The sequence below is a fragment of the Haliotis asinina genome, chromosome 5 (genome assembly GCF_037392515.1).
Source record: "Haliotis asinina isolate JCU_RB_2024 chromosome 5, JCU_Hal_asi_v2, whole genome shotgun sequence".
Classification (NCBI taxonomy): domain Eukaryota; kingdom Metazoa; phylum Mollusca; class Gastropoda; order Lepetellida; family Haliotidae; genus Haliotis; species Haliotis asinina.
The window spans coordinates 72,259,662-72,280,082 of NC_090284.1; the positions used below are offsets into that span (position 1 = coordinate 72,259,662).

The 20,421-nt window shown below is 37.2% G+C and overlaps 2 protein-coding genes across 2 annotated transcripts; one reads left to right on the forward strand and one right to left on the reverse strand.

Moving 5' to 3' along the window:
* Positions 1-318: 318 nt before the first annotated feature.
* On the reverse strand, positions 319-20,337 carry LOC137285215 (chitobiosyldiphosphodolichol beta-mannosyltransferase-like). Its single transcript, XM_067817489.1, has 13 exons — positions 20,025-20,337; positions 14,740-14,820; positions 14,021-14,124; positions 11,052-11,200; positions 10,540-10,629; positions 9,608-9,718; positions 9,087-9,184; positions 8,291-8,329; positions 5,530-5,592; positions 4,571-4,681; positions 1,868-1,982; positions 1,338-1,413; positions 319-515 (listed from the first exon to the last, which is right to left on the reverse strand). The coding sequence occupies exons 1-13, from the start codon at positions 20,224-20,226 to the stop codon at positions 372-374; spliced, it is 1,383 nt and encodes a 460-aa protein (XP_067673590.1). The 5' UTR covers positions 20,227-20,337; the 3' UTR covers positions 319-371.
* On the forward strand, positions 3,732-4,367 carry LOC137283248 (uncharacterized). The gene is made up of 2 exons (XM_067814675.1): positions 3,732-3,891; positions 4,066-4,367. Exons 1-2 carry the CDS (start codon positions 3,732-3,734, stop codon positions 4,365-4,367), a joined length of 462 nt encoding a protein of 153 aa, XP_067670776.1.
* Positions 20,338-20,421: the final 84 nt, after the last annotated feature.

The window sequence follows — 20,421 nt, forward strand, 5'->3', positions numbered from 1 at the left end:
GAACATATAAGGAAATCATAAATTGTGACTTTCACTTTAAAACCTTTCTAAGTTTGATTTGATAATCTGCAAGAGGGAATTATGTCACCTCGGGACAATGTTTGCTTTCATTCTTCAAGCATTTACAACTTTGGTTACATTGCCACTTAATTACTCTTTGACAATTAGATGAGTCCGATAGCAAGTTAAATTTAGCTTTGGACAGATTCCTAAGCGTGGTTAAAGGTAAAAAAAAAATATCAAAATTTATATTTTTTTCAATGCATATGTATTAAAGATATTAAGAAATGGCCCTTAATTTGAAAAACAAGGAACACCTTTTGGTAACAATATGTTTTATATAACATTAAAACAAGGATAAATGTTGAATGTCAGTCTGTCTTCACTTTGTCCTGAAACAACGGCAGAGCAAGTCTGACCCACTGGTGGTGCCATCGCACTGACTGAAACAACTTCACATTGTTTCGCAGTTTCTTCAGTTCTGATTGGTTGTCTGGAAAACCCTCCAGGAGATCCTGTGAAGACAAGCATAAAGTGGGCATGAGCATTTAAAACATACTTGTAACACTATCCTTTGATACCTGTAACACTATCCTTGACTCAATGCTTGAAGAACACTGAAGAAGCAAGTTTATAGTGAAAGTGACTGTTCGTACATATGTGATATATAAAGAAAGATCTTAATGGGCCAATAACTGATCTCTTATAATGATTTGCTCTCACACTTGCATCTACAGTTTACCTGAAGGGATATTCTGTTCTACAGCCAACAGGTGACAACGATAAATGGTGAACACAGTATGTGAGTGACAGTCGCCAATGTTTAACTTAATTTCAGAATTTGCTTAGCTATTGTTTGTCTTGCAGACGTTTTCTATCAAAATATGCAGCCAAACCATAATAGTTTCAATAAGGGGAGACCAATTTTCTTTGTTTCTTGGTTTACAGATCCTCCAGTCATATTTTTTCAAGAATAAGAAAAAACTAAAATAGCTTCTCCCTGCACAAAAACATAACATGCAAACTTACAAGAAAATTGTCTTCAGATTGTTTTTGCCCCATACACACTCAATACCTTGCGAAAAATAAAATATTTTTAGTATTTAGACGAAATATTACTTTGACTTTGGGTTTTATTTTTTTTCCCTCCTGCCTTTAGGTTTTCTGAGGACAAAAATCCATAAAACAAGAAATAGAATTGGTCTGGTCTAAGCAAGACAAAACAATGATAACTAGCTTTCTTATCAGGTCTGGTCAGCCTTTCAAAAGCATTCCTTTCAAACTTGAAATATTTATCTGCTTTAATATATTCATATCATAATCACAGTTGTAGTTACCTGTAAGTGAACTGACAACTGCACACTGTCTTGGAACACCAGACCATTCTCTCCATGCTTAACCAACTCCGGCAGACTGGCAACACAAAAGCACATGACAGTACCACATTAAACTACTTGTTTATAATATCAAGTCATGCCTCTGGTATGCCTCTAGACTACAAGTTGTCCGACATTTTTGTCAAAGTCTTGGTGACTGGGTGGGTTAGCTGGTTCACTTTGTATTGTGACAATTAGGTGCCTGAATTTGACCAAAAAAGTACTAGAATCGGTACTTTGCTGAGATAGTGTAATCCCCAAAATAACAATGCTCCATCTGATCACTTTCTAAACAGCTTCATGCATTCATAGTTACTTACTGAAACTGTCATGTTTGCCAGTGCTGAGTTTGGAAATGAATGCAAATAACTTATTCATTAGTGAGTAAAAGAAATATATTTCAGTCGACTCATGACAAGCACAGGTTATTTTGGACCAAATCTGCACAGAAATCTCCCAAGCCATCCAATCAGGTGTATGCTTTCACTGACCAATTAAAATCCACGGCACAAACTGGGAGACCACATCCAAACATGTCCACTACTTTCATTGGTAGATCCAGCCCACTGGATGACTTGTGAAGACACACTCCTATGTCAGCTGAGCCTGTGGGGGTAAGGAGAAACTTACACACTGCTGACATATTCATGTACATCTCTGTCTCCTTCTGCAGGAGACTAGACCCTTGTTGCGTACAGGAGGCACCAGCAGAGTATAGCTCAATTAGATTTTTTAGCAAATTTCAAATAATCCATTAACAGGTTTCCATCTAGCATAATAATTCAATGGCTTGACAAATAGGGGGCTAGAGAGCTAGATCTTGAATGATGAACTGATCAATTTGGAAAACTCGATCTCTCATAATTGCATCCAGATACACAAAATCCTCCCAACAAATATCCTTGATGAAGTGATATGCACTGATTGTGCTGATATTTGTTAGTTAGTTATTAGCTTTATTTCTCATCATACTAAGGTATTTCAGCAATAGAGTAGTAAACGTATTAAGAAACGGTTGGGACCAAATAATAGAAATTTTGAAAGAATGATGTTATTACACCTCTTCCCCCCATCCCCCCCTAAAAAACATATAAAAGAATAAGGAAAATATTTAAATGGCTGAATTAGAAAAGTAAAAAATATGGAATAAGTACCGAGTAATAGGGAGTTGGAATTAAATATATATGTAATATAATAAACGGTTATTGTATTTTGTTAGTATGTCAAAAAAACATATTATTTAAGTGTATAATGATGAACGTATAAAAGGTTAAAAACTTTAAGTTGATAAAAAGTGAAACCTGAAAACTGATATTCGGAGTATTCTGAGTGAACATATAGATTTGTCATCATACAAGTCTGTTTAATTCAACCAAACTATTGCTAATTAGTTTAACAACATCTCACTCAATTAACATAATTAATCATTAATTAGTATTTATAGTTAGTCATCAGTATTATTGGTATTAATCTGTATTAGTTATTGGTTAATCCCTGTCAGCTCTTCTAAAATGCCATTCAAACAGACAAGCTCTGTCACTTGTGTAATTACTGCTGATTAGTTTAACAGCATCTCACCCAATCTCAGCCTATTAACACAATTTAGTTAAGCCATGTCACTTGTGTAACAACTGCCGATTAGTTTAATAACATCCTACCAAATGTCAAAGAAATAACACAGATCATTATAATTAGTTAAGCGCAGTCACCTGCTCAATCAATACTATCGATACTCTTGCTGTGTGGACGACAAAAAGAAAACAAATAATGTGTTAAGCCATGAGAGTTAGTACAGCTGTTAAAGAAAAGTAGTACTGTTTGTGCCAGCAAGTTGTTATCCAGTTTAAAGCTATTTATTGATCTGTATCTAATAATCAATAATCCAGCTGTATATTTCCTACTACTTCTAGGTGTCTATCACAAAATATCAATGATACACCACACTATAATAGAAGGCATGACTTATTTAACCACCCACTTTATGGCCAATGGAAACAATCAGCAGCATGTTCTTCTTGTGACAAATGCACTATGGCCATTGGCTAGGCTGGCAACCAACCACACAATCACCAAATACAACACTGTGACAACATGTAATACAGATCTATAATCTACCCTACTTCCAGGAAATCAGACACTTCCTGCCCAACACTCTCAATCAGAAAGGACTGTGATTAACCATGATAATCCTTGCTAATCTTATCCATGGGAGATCTCAGCTTGCCACTAATCCAACAGACTTCTCCATGCCTCAGTGTCACACAGACAAGTATATAAAGGGATAATGTCTGGTTCAAACCAGTCACATTTAAGTTTTGGTTGTAAACTGTCAACTTGTCCTCCCATTCTGACAACATGGCAACATCCAGTTCCACCACCAGTGACCAAACCTGCTCCCTAGCTAACTTGTCGTCTGCTACTGATATATGGAAGGATGACCCAGTGTCTGCCTCCTTCCAACTCTTCAGTCTCATTGAAATGCAGGATAGATTCCTCAAACAAGTCCAGGCCATAGGTATGTACACATGTGGTTATATAATCATTTGTAACAACTGAAGGGTCCTTGTAAATATATTTACCATAATACCAAGTATTCTGTCTTCATCTAAACATCCAATAAATGTAAGCTTGTTGAAAAAATACTCCTTTCAGATGCCAGAAGTACTAAAATACCAGTGTTTCATTGCAGATGCTTACATCCTGGAACTGTCTGAGAAGATCGTGAGAGATGCTGCCAATGGCGGCCATGTTGGACATGGCTTACTTCTGCTCAACAGGAAGTGTGTAGCTGAAGGTGTCCGTCAGGTGTACCTACGACTGGCCACAAACAAGTGGAGACAAGTCAGGCAGTGCTACAACTTCATCCGACAAAACTTCGAGAACCAGGACCATCTTTCAGCAGCTGATCTGGATGAGTCACATGACCACGAAGTCACCCAGATTGCTCGTGGACTCAGTATGGAGTGTTGTGCATTCCAGCGATCATGCTAGCAATAACTGACTGAGTTGGTGAAAACTGCATCAAACTGAAGATGCATCAGTTTTCAGCAATACACAATAGTGCTTATTGTAAATACTGTACAGTGCTGTTAGGTATTTTGTTTTGTAAATAAACATCACAATGTTCTTCCAGTGAGCTTCCTTGTGTTTGTTTGCTTCCTGTAGCATGTAGACCTGCCTCAGATACAACTCACCCAGCAGGAGGGGATAGTCCTCAGATGTAAGCCATGGCAGACAGAACTTGACGTGAGAGAAGGTCATCTCAGATATCTTCTTCATATAAAAGTCTTTCTGAGGACCTTTGCCTGTGGACAGACAACAGTAGCTACTTACTTCTGAAGTGTATAGTAAAATTTTTTCTCTGGGGATTCTTTATACCGTTAAAATTTATTCAAAATGACCATCAAATCACTAACAGTTACTAACAGCGTAAAAGAAAAGAGTTGAATCATTGGTGAGATTATGGTCATCACATTACATCCTGAAAAGAATGTCCAAACACTATTTTGTCTCTTCGTCAAATGAACAAAAATCTGAAAAAGATATTCTGAGATGATAAACCTGAATCTAATGACTGTGGAGACATGCAGTTGCTATATCGTACCATAAAGAGAAATTCATTTTTTTATTCAAAGAGAAATCGGAGAGAGGATTTTGCATTTGAAAATCAGACTTGTTGGCATCTCTGTATGATATTGTGCAGTCCAGGTGAGATAACTCTTAAAAATACAGGCTACAACACACCCATAATACCCACTGTATAGTCTAACTATAGTTGACCGATGAAGGTCACGGAGTAGAATAGGCTTTCAGCAACCCATGCTTGCCATAAATGGCCACTATGCTTGTCATAAGAGGCAACTAACGGGTGGTCAGGCTTGCTGACTTGGTTGACACATGTCAACGGTTCCCAGTTGTGCAGATTGATGCTCATGTTGTTGATCACTGAATTGTCTGGTCCAGACTCGATTATTTACAGACTGTCCCCATATAACTGGACTATTGCTGAGTGCGGCGTACAACTAAACTCAATCACTTTCTCTGACTATAGATCTACACATGTTTTCATGTGATGACCACTGTTTTCATGTCATCAGATACACAGCTGAACCAAACCACTAATACGAATGACTCTACCATCAGGCCTACTCACCTGTAATCACACAGATCAGGTCTGGTAAGGCAGAGGATTTTGTTGATACTGCTGCCTCATATTCTGCAAACAGGAATAGAAATTCACTTTTTTCACTTGACACACATATCCACTCACAACACGTGATTCTTCTTCACACACAGTAAATAAACCTTTCTGGGCATATTTATCAAGTTTGCACTTTCTTGATTCAACTCAAGAAGATCCTTGTAAGAACTGGTCTTCAGTTACCCAAGTAAGCCGTAAGAGTCATAAGAGGTGACTAACAGGATCAGGTGGTCAGATACACTGACTTGGTTGACACATATCCCAATTGAGTAGATTGATGCTCATGCTGTTGATCACTGGATTGTCTTCTTCAGACTACAGATTAGCTACGGCATTAATAGACTATCACCATATAGCTGGAATATAGCTGAGTATTCAGTATTTCCAGTATTATTCAGATAAACAATTAGTATAAGTCATTATAAGGGAATATTTGCACTGAATTAATATTTGCCATTAAACAATAATTAAATTTTTTATTGTGTTCATAAAAATTCTGGCAAATCTGATTGGTTAACTGGGAACATTTCTTTAGATTTCATTTCCCAATGAATCTAAAGAGCTAAGCCACGCTCACCAAACCAGACTAATTTCGGACCTGAGGAATGTGGGGGAATACCTTTACACAGCGAGGGAATTCCCTTCCACTCAGGGACCCTATTGAACTTTGGATAAACATTGAAATGATACATTGTGGTTAACAGAAACAAACAACTCAAAATTATCCCTGAACGTTAATAACGTTGTAACGCCTCGACAAGAGCATGCGCACGATGGAACATCAGTTCATAGCATCGCAACCTCAGTCACATCACAGCCTCTTTCCACTTGCGCAAATACTGCTGCCACTAATAATCTCAGTTCCACTAACTTTATGTCATCGGGCTTCATTTCCAATTCTCACTTTTCAAACTGAGTCTTTCATTTCGCCGGTAATAATTCAAATGGGTTTGAACTTGAAACTTTGCTGTTACCGGAACGCGTCACGTTGAGTTATTCCGTTCCGATTCGTCACCTGATGTTATCTTGGTTGACTGACAGCAGTTTGGGGGTGCTCTATGCTGATTGGCTAATTGTTTTGTAGGCGTGTCATTTTATGTAAATGAGTCACCAGAGTCATGTCATGTCATGTCAGTTCTTACACTGAAATTGTTAATCAGAGCTAACAAAGATACCCGTTTCGATGAATTTGATTATGTTTAAAGAAATATTGTTGAAAGCCTATAGTATTTGTTCTTGAATTTAATTATAAGAATTGACTGTGTATTTCTTTCGTTGCCTTGAGGTATGAAACTAAAAACCAATGTGCAAACTCTTTGAGGTGGTTGAACATAATGTACATAATCGTAAGGAGAAAAGGTTATATCCTGAATGAATATTCAATGAATATTCAGGTGTTAAATTTTCATTTACGCTAAATTGATGCCAGACATGTTGCTCACAATATGATGCGTAATAAAACCGTCTAATTGTTGATATATTCAGGACACTATTTCAATGGTAAAACCATTCATTTCATGTTTTGTCTAAAAAGTGTTGAATTCTGACACAGAAGCCGAGACTTTCTATACATTGAGTGGAAATTAGGTTAGATATACACTAATCACCAAACCAATGTCATCTTTTTCCAACGTCACAAAAGCACAAAACATGCCATGACGTCAAATGTAGTATTATTTTCAGTTATTTCATTACATTTGAAGATGTGTCTGTTACTCGGTTAATAATGATGCAAAATTCATCAAAATATATCCCAGGAGAAAATGGGAATCTAAGAATTAAATTATGTATCTGATAGGACCATCCAAATTGCTATTACCTGCTTTCTCATGTAGTACATTGGCATCTTTTCTTACAAATTGTGAAACTACCAAAACGTATCCACTCACATTGGGGAACTTTGTATTGGAATGGTTTCCTTCAACATTAAAAAAACATGACGAAATTATACTGTTCGTATCAACAGCAAATTCTCTCCATGTGGTCTGAGTTGCACTGACCTGATATAAAGCATAGATGAGTTATGCCCCCTTATCTATATATGTGCTTGACCTCTCTGTCGACGTTTGACACCATAGGAGAAAATCGATTTCTGACATTTATTGCAGGTCATTTTTAATTTTGTGCGTATGACATTATGCACTAGCACATAAATCCATTTCATATACACTTAAGTCACTCAGATATCAAGCTGTATTTTATTCGCTCACACTTTCCATAAAGATGACTAATTAAAATAATTGTAGCAGAGTGTTTTTATTGGTGCCGGATAAAAAAACGGAGAAATTTACTGTTTTTTAATGCACATAAAAATTTTGGACGACATTTAGCAGTGTCTATTTCTCAAACCCATGAGGTAGTCGCTGTTATATTTATACCAACGGATAGGAAATTAAATATTCTACATTTGTGTGTAATTTTATAGCCGTACACAGAAAAACAGTTTGGATGCTTGAGAGTCCTAGATGAGTGGTAGAGAGACAAGGATGTGACTCACTCAGCACATCCATGTAGATCCATACTGTTATGCATCCAGTGATAGAAACATACAATCTGCACATCCTCAATACACTGAGAATAGTTCATTACGCATTTGAGCATATTGAATAGCACTGGACATACATCCTTCAACAAAGGTACCTCACATTTACTTATTCAGGATGTCAAGTTTACAAGAAAAAGTGTAGAGCTGACTTCTGAGGTACTGACTTACTTTCTAAAGCAGAGAGCAGGATACCAAAGTCTTCATCCTCTGCAACCAGAAAGGACAGACCAGATTTCATTATGTACACATACTTCCTATAGGAACAACTGAGCTGCTGTCAAATAACCACAAGTCAAAATGAAAGCCTCATTTAGCTGGTCTCTCATTTCTTTCAGCTGACAGACTATTAACGGGAGTGAGTATGGATTATGGCTTCAGTATTCATGTTATATCAAGTGAGTGAGTGAGCTTGGTTCTATGCTGCTTTTAGCAACATTCCAGTAATGTCACGGTGGGTGAACACCAGAATTCGGCTTCACATATTGAACCCATGTGAGGAATCAAACCCAGACCTTCAGCATGACGAGTGAATGCTTTAACCACTAGGCTACCTCACCACCCCTAGTTAGATCACGTCAGCATAAACCTAGGAGGATAGCAAGCAAAGGTATGATGCTGAAAATCTAAGAAAATCGAGTGGTGCAACCAGAATTTGAACAAACATAGGTTTCAGAGATTATGGCAGAGCAATGGCTGAAAGAAAATAACAATATTCCAGTCTAATAACTGTCTGTAATCTTATTGAGGGAAAATGCTGACAGCATCTTGTTTTCCCACCAGAAACAAAGGGATATAATCCTGCATAGTTAGATGCAGTGCTTTTCACCACGGGGTCACAGATTCTCTCTTACTTATGTACAGGCAATAGACTGGTTATATAGAAGCAACGTGCCAGTCAATGATGAGGTGAATCAATATTATTGAAGCCATGACAACAAACACATTGATAAGTACAGTTGCTCACCTGTCCAGCTGGTACTACTGACAAGAAGTGCTGGCCTTGACCTTCGCTCCACTACACCTAACTCGTCTCTGCTGGTAAATACAGGATTCTCTGGTGACCTGCACAACACAATGTCACATGATCTCCATATGTTATGTATGAATGTCTGTCCACATCGCGATAATTCTCACTCCAGTTGTTTCAGTTCTGGATGGCTGATTATGACAAAACATTTCCAAAGTTGTAAACCAGAAATAATAAACTCAGAAAGTTTAATTGGACTCTAGTTGGATGCTTCTCTCCTACATCCTTTGTAATTTTCATTACAAAAGTAAACTGTGTCTGTCTGTGTCTTTTGCTGCTGCTAAATAAAGACTAGACAGAGCACTGTCAGATCTTCTACTTTGTCCAACTTAGTCAGGTTAGCATGGGTTGAATGAAAATTGAAAAACGACAATTTCGGAAACGACACCAAATAGTCAATTCCTCAAATTCAAAATCACGTTTGATTCAGGTCTGGAAATAAGTGACAGTATACTTACTCTGATGCAAACACAGGGTATTCCTTACACAGCCTGGAGAAGAGGTCATGTTTGGTTGAGACTGACGTTGCCTTGAATCGCTCTGGTGCTCGGTCATACAACGTCACTGCTCTGGGACATTAGACAATGCTTGTTTTAACAGGTCATGAAACCTGGTACAGACAGACTTTGAAATCGCTATCTTAAGACTAGTCCACAAGAATAGCGAACACCTTATCTGAATGGCCATAACAGCTGTACTAGTACTGCTTGAACAAGAATAAGCTGCTTGGCATGTTAGTTTTTCTGTCAGTCTTATTAACTGCTGCCAGACAGTGAGGACTGCCATCATATGATCACCATTTCACATAATGTAATTGTCGCTTTGTGCTTACTGCTGTGATATATCTTATATGTAATAGTCTCTTTGTACTTGCTGCTGTGATATATGATATATACTTGTCATGCCAAAGACACAAGTTCAAGTCCCCACATGAACACAATGTCTGAAGCCCATGTCTGGTGTCCCTGCCTTGAATTAGCTGGAAAATAGCTAAAAGTGGCATAGAACTACACTCACTCACTAACACTGAGAGAGCTAACCTGATCCATAGATACAGATATGGTTACAGATTCTAGGTGTATATTCATTGTACCTCACATGAACCACGTGACCCCCACCCCAACCCTATAACGTACTTCCAGTGCTCTGACACCAACTCTCAGATCCACTAAAACGCACTCAATATTTCAAACTATCCAAACATAGTTCAGTTACATGCATAAAATGTTGGTTTATCCTCAGAAATATTATATCGATGCAAGGTTTAATGATGATTACACAAACGAAGATACAAAGACTTTTGAGGAACTTAACCTGAGACCAGAACTACTTTCCATAAGTATATATATACCCGCTTTGCGACATTAACCACAGGTTCCACTTAACTCACTTCACTCCCCAGTTGTCATGTAGATCCTTCCTCATGGCTTCTGTCACACACAGATTGGAATGTGCAAATCTTCCAAACAATCTTTCATACCTGAAAACAAAGGATTTTGCTATATTTCAAACTGTAATCAAAATTCGAATGGCACTTAAGACCTAAACAGATACAAATGTGAGAGTAGTATAGATAAAACTGATATTACATATCATTACATAAAAAGGCTTCAAAGAAATAATGCAAAATTACTATTTCCCTACCATATTTCAGGAAGTGACTAAAAAGTCACTTTTAAGAAATTTGTCCATAAAGCAGCCATATTTTGTTTGTTTGTAAATATAGGATCAATGGAAGTTGTAACCTTGACGACATTGACTGCATGAACGTGATACATAAGGTCAGTCATTCTCTAAAAATACAATTGGTGAAGTACAAAAAGTAAAGATGAAATGCTTCCAAACGACTTCTACATTTAACATTAATGCATCAGCAAGTCCAACACAACAAATCACACTGACCACTTCGAGAAGGTCACCAGTGGATGAGACTTGCCCAGACTGAGGCTGAGGATGGTGTACCCATAGTTGTGCCAGTCTATGACTAAATGGCTGGATCTCAGTAGTGACACGAGCCAGCAGACAGCAACAGTGGGGATGGCAGGAGGGTTCTAGGGACAACAGACATACAGATGATCTTCCAGTGCCATAGACAGTAATCATCTCACAAAGCTGTTTCGTCAACAAGCATGAATAACACTGGAAGCTCAATGTTTTAGAATACTGATTACACGTTGGAACTTTAACAACTCTGACTATCTCATTTAGTCTGATTTGCAACCTAGAAGAAAATTTCTTTACGTAACCTGACGCACACTTGATGGTCATCATGAAACTGTCACCATAATGTCCACAGTAGAAGGAATTGAGGTTGAAGTATTATAATTCATAGCAGAACATGTAACTTTTGTGTGATTGCATGACATGTGATTGGTTAACCAAAATTGTTTCCTTAAGCTTTTTTGTTACTACTAACCTTACAACAAACAGGCCCCTCCTAATAACAGGCTACAGCTTCCTGATTGGGTGATAGTGACTATGTGTTGCACTACTGAGCTGACCAATGACACATTTTGTTTATTGTCTACCACTCTTACACTAATGAACCAAAAAGCAATCTGTGAGGTTATTACTCTTGAAAAAATATTCCTAAGAATTGATTTCAATATTATTCATAATGCTATAAACTAAAACATACTGCAGTTAATTCTTAAATATTTCCATTCATAGACTATATAAATCTGAAGTGTGCTTCTCACTCTATATATATTTTCTTTTCCGGAATAACCACATTTGAGGTATTTGTTTGTTACCAGGTCTTACTTTTTATAAATAAGACCTATTTCCTGGTTTTGCTTTTTGTAAGAAAGACCTATTTCCTGGTTTTACTTTCTGTATGTAAGACCTCTTTTTAAGTATTAATATTTTTCTAAGTATTACTCTTTCCTAACTCTATATTAACATCAACATTTAAAGTCAGAGGATATGTGAGTGTATGAAATCAATTGACAAATATCGTCAAATGTCAACTTTTAAGTACAAACATTATGCCTGGAAGGAATAGAACCACATCTATCAAGTTAATCAACGGATGCACAACCTTACCGACAAAGATGCCGGAGATGAATTATCTATTTTTAGTTAGGCCTCAATGTATTGATTTCATGAGCGCTTCAGTTACTGTTCTGTAGCTTCATTACATGATCTAATTATCCATGATTGACAGTTTATATGTATAATAAAGGACTCCTCCTCAGTTGTGGTTGGGAGACTAAGCCCAACGGCGCTCGGGTGAAGAGAAGGAAGACCTCAAGCGCTGCTCACTATTGGTCTCACTTCTTACTTTCATCCATAACCTCAAAATCATGCTTCATCCTACAGACATAAAGTCTATTGTTCAACATTCCTTGTAAGTATTTTGAAAGCCAGCTATTCTGTACTTAACACCAGAAGAGTAATTCAACACATACAGTATGGTTCAAAATTATTGAGAATAGCTAAAGCATTTCATATTATTAAACGAGAACAAATCAGATAAAATTGAATGTATTGTGAAAGTGAACTGACCTTTTCATGTTGTGTAGGTAACAATTTAATATTTTATCAAGTCTCCTTGAGCTTCACGGCACAGTCTAAGACGGGTAGGCATACTTCCTATCAGAGAGGTTAGTGTCTCGTGAGTTATGCTGTCCCAGTATCGGACCACTTCTCTCTTCATGTCTTCAGTTTTTGTCAACCCCTTTTGATTCACACATTCCTTCATCATCCCCCAAATGTTCTCAATGGGATTTAAGTCAGGACTATATGCAGGAAATGGTAATGCAGTCACATTTTTCTCCTGAAACCACTGCTTGGCATGTTTTGCGGTGTGTTTAGGATCATTATCTTGCTGCAAAATCCAGTCATTTCCATAAAACACATGTGCACTTGGAAGCAGAAAATTATGTAATATGTTAGTGTAGCGTTGACTTGTCAGATTTCCCTCAAACACACACAGTGGGGTCGTTCCTAATAAGGATATCCCTCCCCATACATGAAACTTTGGGCTGTATTTAGGTCGGCGATACAACGGTGCTGACGCAGACTTTGTCAATATTTTCACATTATTGGGATATACCCATATTGAGCTTTCATCAGTAAAAATCACATTTTCCCAGTCAAAGTTTTCATGTGCCAAACACCACTCAACACGCCTGTCTTTATGTTCTTGTTTCATGAGAGGAGAAAGAATTCCAGTCTTTTTCTCCCATCCAAGATCAATCAAATTTCTTCTAACTGTAGATTTTGATACAACTGTTGATCCCCTTTCTATCATTTCATACCTGATGTTGGAGATGCTTGCCCTTTGCTTTTTAGACGCTAAAATTCCCAGCCGGACGCGATCTGAGAAGTCCAATTTTCTGGGTCTCCCTGCTCCTTTCTGATGCCCAAAATCCTTTCACTCCTTAAAATTCTTCCTAATCCTATACACAGTAGAAAGAGGAGTTCCTGTTCTCTCTGCCAGTGTATTTACATCATCAATTCCTTGATTACACAACTCAAAAATCAACCTTCTTTTATCTTCAGCAGACATTGTTGACAGTGCTGAGGAAAATGACGTCTGCTACAAATTCAGGGGAGGTAACTCTAATTGTACTATACTCAGTAGGCCAAGATGAGTTACCTCCCTTATACCATTACTTAGTTTTAAGTATCAGTGAATCAGTTGAGGTGTTAGGATAGCTCAAAGTAAGAAGAAAAATTCTCAATAATTATGAACCAGACTATATGATTCAATAATGTTTCATCAATGTTTCTGTGAAAATGTTTGATCATGTCATATTTGATATTTCACTATGGCAGCCTTCACAATTCAAAACATGAGGAATTAGGCAACCAATAACACTAAATTCTTGTCGAATGAAACAACGATATACAGATGAGCAGTTTACCTGCAGCAGTATATATCTAGACTTGGGCAACAAGAGAAGAGTAAATCCAAGAACAGCTGATTGCCAGATGACTTTCAGAAAATAGCCTATGATTCTTGGAAACACTGGAAGAAACAAACCCAAGGTCATAATGATTCATCTACCGAGTACAGCTTTCAACAATTTGTTGTTATTCAGCAATATTTAGACTATTAGTGGTAGTCTGTAAATAATCTACTCAAATTAGACAACCCATTGAATAACATCATCAGTATGGACCATTCATAAAAAAAGTCACAAGCATGAGCACACGATCCTTTCCATTGTCCTCACAACAAGCAAGGGTTGCTGAAGACAAGATTGATCCTGGATCTTTCAAAGAGCGAAATTGATACATTTTCATCAATACTCTGAGTTTTTCTTTATAAACATATCAAAACAGAGACAAATGTCAGTTTCACCATATTCATGGCAGGCTATCATTGGTATGCTTCAAATTGTCTGAATTATAACAAAATGACTTTAAGATTTTTTTTCTGTGTTGAGTGACCAGATTCATATGAAGAAAAAACTGGAAATGCCTCTACTTTCAGGCTGGAATGCTCTCTTAAAATGCCTTTCTTTAACTCACTCAGCCTCTCACTGACTTTTAAATTTTTCCAAACTCATCGGGATGTAAATAACATCATTATATATGTATTATTGAATACCATAAAGAAAATGAGAAAGGTATGGCTTACCTTTGAACAGAGCAGGAGTTTCCATCATTGTGTGAACTGATATGTTTTCTTCATCTCTTACTTGTTTATGTGGAACTGAACCTTCATGTCAGTAAAATAAATAAAGAAGGGTAGTAAATACATGATTATTTAAATAATGGAGAATTACTGCTGCATGCTCTACTAGTTACAGCCAAACGGTGTACAAGTAGTATATATTTGGTAGCTAAAATCTTCTATACCACTATCAAACTTTAAAAACCTTTTCATAACCATTTAGATAACCAGTGATAGCAAGAGTCGTCAGAAGATGACAAATCCCCTCAGCCCCAAAATATTTGATCTGACAGTTTCTTAAAGTCCAGTTTAAATTTCTTTAGACAATGTCCAGATCCATGGAAATCAGGAAAAATATAAACCGTAGAGGATGTAACGTGTATACGTGAGACGGTCTCCTGTTACGTGTACAAGTAACTACCTGAGAAGGGGTCACTCATTCACATGACTGCCTGATCCCAGACAGGGAAATTCTGCAGGTCACACAAAAATGTGCCTAAAGGTGTTATTTATGAATATGATGAAACAAACTTTGCTGCAGTCACTGATAGATGTTCTAGTTATTGGATAACATGGATGAAAATGTAAAAAGAGGAAGTTAAATAGTCAAATACCAACAAAAATGTGCAAATTTTAAGCAAAATTTGACAATATTCAACAGCAAATTTCACCAATGTGCACATGTGATACATGCCAAAACTCAGCAAATAGCAAAAGGCACCATTTTGGAATCTACCTCATATGTCTGCACACTTCTGCTGAAAGATACTGAAAGGTTTTCGAGTTGTGCTCAAGAAACAACGGTCTACCTCCCTCGTATGTCTATATTCAAATCATATAGCCGAGGGATAACAAATTCCATGTCCTACACATGCTAGATAGTTATGTTTTCCAAAGTGTCTACAGGTGAAAGGACACAGCAGATACCTCCCAAAGGACTCACTGACAAAAGGGCCCGGAACATATTTTAACATAAGCAGCCAAAGGAATTGTGTCCCAAAAGTGAAATATGTTTAAAAGTTTAGCCAAGAACTTTAGAAAGAAGGTTTGGGTGGATTTGAGGTGTATGAGACATATGACATATCCCTGATCTGATCTGCCATCGAAATACTACACAGCATTGTTTGAGTGTTTCTAGTTACTGTTCTGAAACCTTCCTTCAGAAACACCTGTAATTTCTATGAGGGGAACATATCATCAGGTGAAATGTGTTTCCAAGTAATAGTGATAATTTTATCATTTTCGAAAAATTGTTAAGGTGTATTTGATGAGTGTGAAAAATATGACATATTGTTGATCTGATCTGCCATTGATGCTTGAGTGTTATAGTTCTAAAACTTCCTTCTTTTTTGTTGATCTCAGTATTTGACGAAATGGGAGAGGAATTTACAAAGCTTTGTGATAGTTTACAACTTTCTGTTATAGAGGAGTGACATTCTAAAGAATGTTGGTGCCATTCCCCATCTGAATTAATTACTAAGGTAAACATGTGTCTCAAGGCACTTTTTTAAAAAAAAAAAAAACCAAAACAGTACAGCTGATATTAACATAAGTGTTCTAGCAATAGTTTTCGTTCTTTACATGCGTTGGGAGGGTGGTTGTGGTGTCTAATTTATTCTTTCATTCATTCACATATATTTTTCTTTCTTTTGGTCTTTTTCTTTCTTCCATTCATTCACATATTATTCTTGCTCTTAATTCATTCATTCATTGCAACATTTTGACTGATATAATAAACTGGCTGAAGTACAGTTAAACACCACCAATTCAAAGTCGCACTGGGAACAAACCAAGTCACTGTGTGCATTGTAATATGACTAGCGATATCCAGCCAGGGGAGATAACCAAAACATCTCTACTCATCATAAGCACAAAAACATGGTCAGAAAACGGTGTGAAAACAGGGGGGTGCTTTAACACACATTTGTAACATTGTCGCTGATTGCACAAAAAATACAATTGAACCAATGGAAAGAAGGAAAACAAAGCTAGACACACCTTTTTTCATAATTTGAGAAATGTGACGTCAAATGTTGACTTTGTGAAGGTAAAAACGTCTGAAGTGTAAAAAACATATTTATGCAAAGCACATGTTTGTAAAAATTCTCAAGTTAGAGGAATTATCCAGCTTCAAATTGCATTAGTAATTGTATTTTTTTAAGAACGTGTTGATGTCGAAATGAAAATGGAAAGGGCCCAACGGTCTATAACGAAAGTAACTTTTGCTTACGATGAAGCAACCATCCTGGTTCCCAGGCCTCTCATTAACATTGAGATGCCCAGGAACCAGGATGCATACAGAGCCTGCCAGTGGGGATCTTATTTCAAATATTTGTCAACAAGCATGGATATATCATCCATATCATCAACATATTTCATACTTGCGATATGATGTATCTTGAACTAATGAACGAATACACAAATTTGGTGAAAATAAATAGTGTGCACAGTGACACTGACTTGACATACTTTTTTTATGAAATTGACATGGTTAACAAAAACGAAATACTACTAACAGTGAATGACTTAAAATGTGATTGAGTTACTGTTTGTACACACAAGTTAGTAACATTTGACAGTTGAGCGGGACGACATTTTATGTTGTATTGTCTCCATTTTCAGTTGCATGAGCTGACAAAATGAAGAGAAGAAAGAGAAAAGGCCAGGCTACTTATAGTTTGCAGATTGACACAGATTGGTGGCTAGTGTTATATCAGATTTGCATGATTAACATGCAACTTGGCCTGTTAAGATTTCTGTGAGGCATTTTACCTGCCTTGTATTGACAATTTGTGATAGAGTTGAAAGAACAAGATTAGGTACCACTGTTTCAATCAATAACAATATTTCATAGTATGTTGTAAATCAAACTTTGCCAAAATGGATATATAAGCCCCCAATATCATTGCGACTGAAACTGTATTTGCTGGAAAGTATTTGCTTATGTATTTCTGATCACATCCAAAACAGACCTCAACCCTGACCTCTAAATATCAGATATGGTGTCAATCCATCATGTATGAGAGATTGTAAATGATATGAAATGGCTTAGCTGAAATTTGCTTATGTTACTTGTGCCAAATTTAGTTTTCAACCCAGTGATATAATTATATGTTATGGATAATGTTGTAGGAGAAAAATTTTATTTATTCATTTTGTAGGGGCACTATGTTGTCTGTAGAAAGTTTATGTGGCTGCTCCTGTCTTAAGAAAGGAGCAAGAAGTCCTTGTATTTTACTTGGTTGTTACTTATTTTGACAAACTTTTGTTAACATCAAACTTGCCTTGTATACAGTTATTGTCTTTTTCTAGTCATTACTACATTACTACATGTCATGTTTATGATGGTGTTGAAACAGCTGAGTTGGGTGTACTCCATCAGTTACAGATTTCACAGTTGTATGTGTTAGATATATTACTTTTGTTGCAAAAAAAAAAGACTTTGGTGCCAATAAACAAGTCTACCAATATTTTTCAGAAGTGCAGAAATATTTTTAAAAATTACCCTAGAAAATATATGGCTGGCAAGAAATGAGGTAACGTTTTGATGGAACGGGTGTTTGAATGCTAACAATTTTCTAAATAATTTTTTGTGTCAAAAACAAAGTGTATTTTAATAAATTATCCCTTGCCCTAGCTCCACATAAAATTTCATGTAAAATTTTACAGGTAGAAAACTAGATATTCTTCTAAATACATTTACATATGTTTGTATCACATGACCTTCAAATTTTAAGGTTGAACGTATATTCTTATAAAAGCTGTAAAATATTCTCATTTTTTTAAATTTCACTGTCACTCTTTTGGGATAGAAAGGCCTCTGGTACTATGACAATGAATATGTATGCTTATTTTGATGATGTTTTATTCACCTTTAGACATTAATCATGAAAACTTAGTATAAAGAAGCAAAAAAGTGTAAAAATTATTGATATTGTGCCACTCTTACAGGGCCAGATTTCCATATTGTATGTTGTAAATATGTGACTACCTTCACCAAAATGGACTAGAATACTAAAACATATTTTTTGGAAGTGCAGAAATATTTTTAAAATGTTCCTAACCCCCAAAAGTGGCTGAAAAAGTTGGGTTTTTTTCAGGGTGCTTGTCTTGTAAATCTAGGAACTTTTTAGGGAGTAGTGCACTTTACCGGGCGCGCTTTTTCCGATTTTTTTCGCTGTGCTGGCGGGGCTCGAACGCTCTCAGCAGGGGTCGTGGGATTCTAATTAGACTAATTAGCGGACACGCTACCTCGGGACCACCGGTGCGATCACAGTTAGTTAGTGCTCGTTTAACGGGTCATTACCCCACTAGCTCTGCGCATGCGCAGTGAATGAAAACAAACTATTATGGTTTGTTTTCATTTACTGCGCATGCGCAGAGCTAGGCCCCGCCTACCCATTCATCAAAGCGAGAAGCCACACCTAGGCATTGTGTTCAAGATGTTGTGCAGCCAATCCAGCGAAGCTATGATATACGATGACGTTTATCGTTTGACTTTCGATTCGTGGATGGATATATGGATATAATCGCATCTAAGGTTTGCCAACCCTAACCTTTACTCACTAACCCTAAGGATCTAGAAGGGGGGGTCCCTAACCCTAAAGATCTAGAAGGGGGGTCCCTAACCCTAAGGATCTAGAAGGGGGGATCCCTAACCCTAAGGATCTAGAAGGGGGGTGTCCCTAACCCTAAGGATCTAGAAGGGGGGGTCCCTAACCCTAAGGATCTAGAAGCGGGGGTCCCTAACCCTAAGGATCTAGAAGGGGGGTCCCTAACCCTAAGGATCTAGAAAGGGGGTCCCTAACCCTAAGGATACATCAGCGCGGTAAAGTGAGACAGTTCAGTAGCTCTACAGCGCGCTCATTAGCGAGCGCTCAGCAGTCCCGGGTCGCGCGCCCGGTAAACTGCACTCTAGCCACTTTTTAATAAATTGTTTTTAAATGAAAATCAAAGTGTTTTGTTGTTATTGAAACTGCATTCAAGTAACACAACAAATTTGGTTGAAAAATTCCCATAAATAAAAAAAATGACTGGTTATGCCTAGTATGACGAGACACAGAGTCAGTCAGTGCAAATGGTAAAGAAAGCAAGCGAGAGATCTATCCCTGTTTTAGATTGTTCCTGTAGTGACGAGCGATGCAAGATCGATGCCTTGACTAGAGAACCGCATCGCGGCCCTCAAAAGATATGACAGTATCACCCGAGTGATCAGACCAACAAGAAAGTGGTATCTGTTTGTGGTTTACCTCCATAGCCCACGATGTCCACCATGTATCCTTCCTGTGCCAGTGACAATGCATGATACTGAATCCGTGGGCTACGTCCGATGTCTCCGAGTACAACAACGCAAGCTGCCTTTTTTCCTTTAACAGCATAATTTAGTACCAGGTATAAAAATATCAGTATAAAGGGAAACCAAAACAAAAGCTGGAACGTATATAACATCATAGACACTGAACATATCGTGAAAATCCTGACATATAAATCTGTCAACAACGTGATACACGAAAACACGTGTCAACGTCAGATTGTAAACTTCCGAATGTTCCATACATCAATACAAATTATTATTTTATTTTCAAATGTGGAAAACAGATAAATGGGTAGGTTTTACTTAACAACGGAAATGCTATTAGGAACATA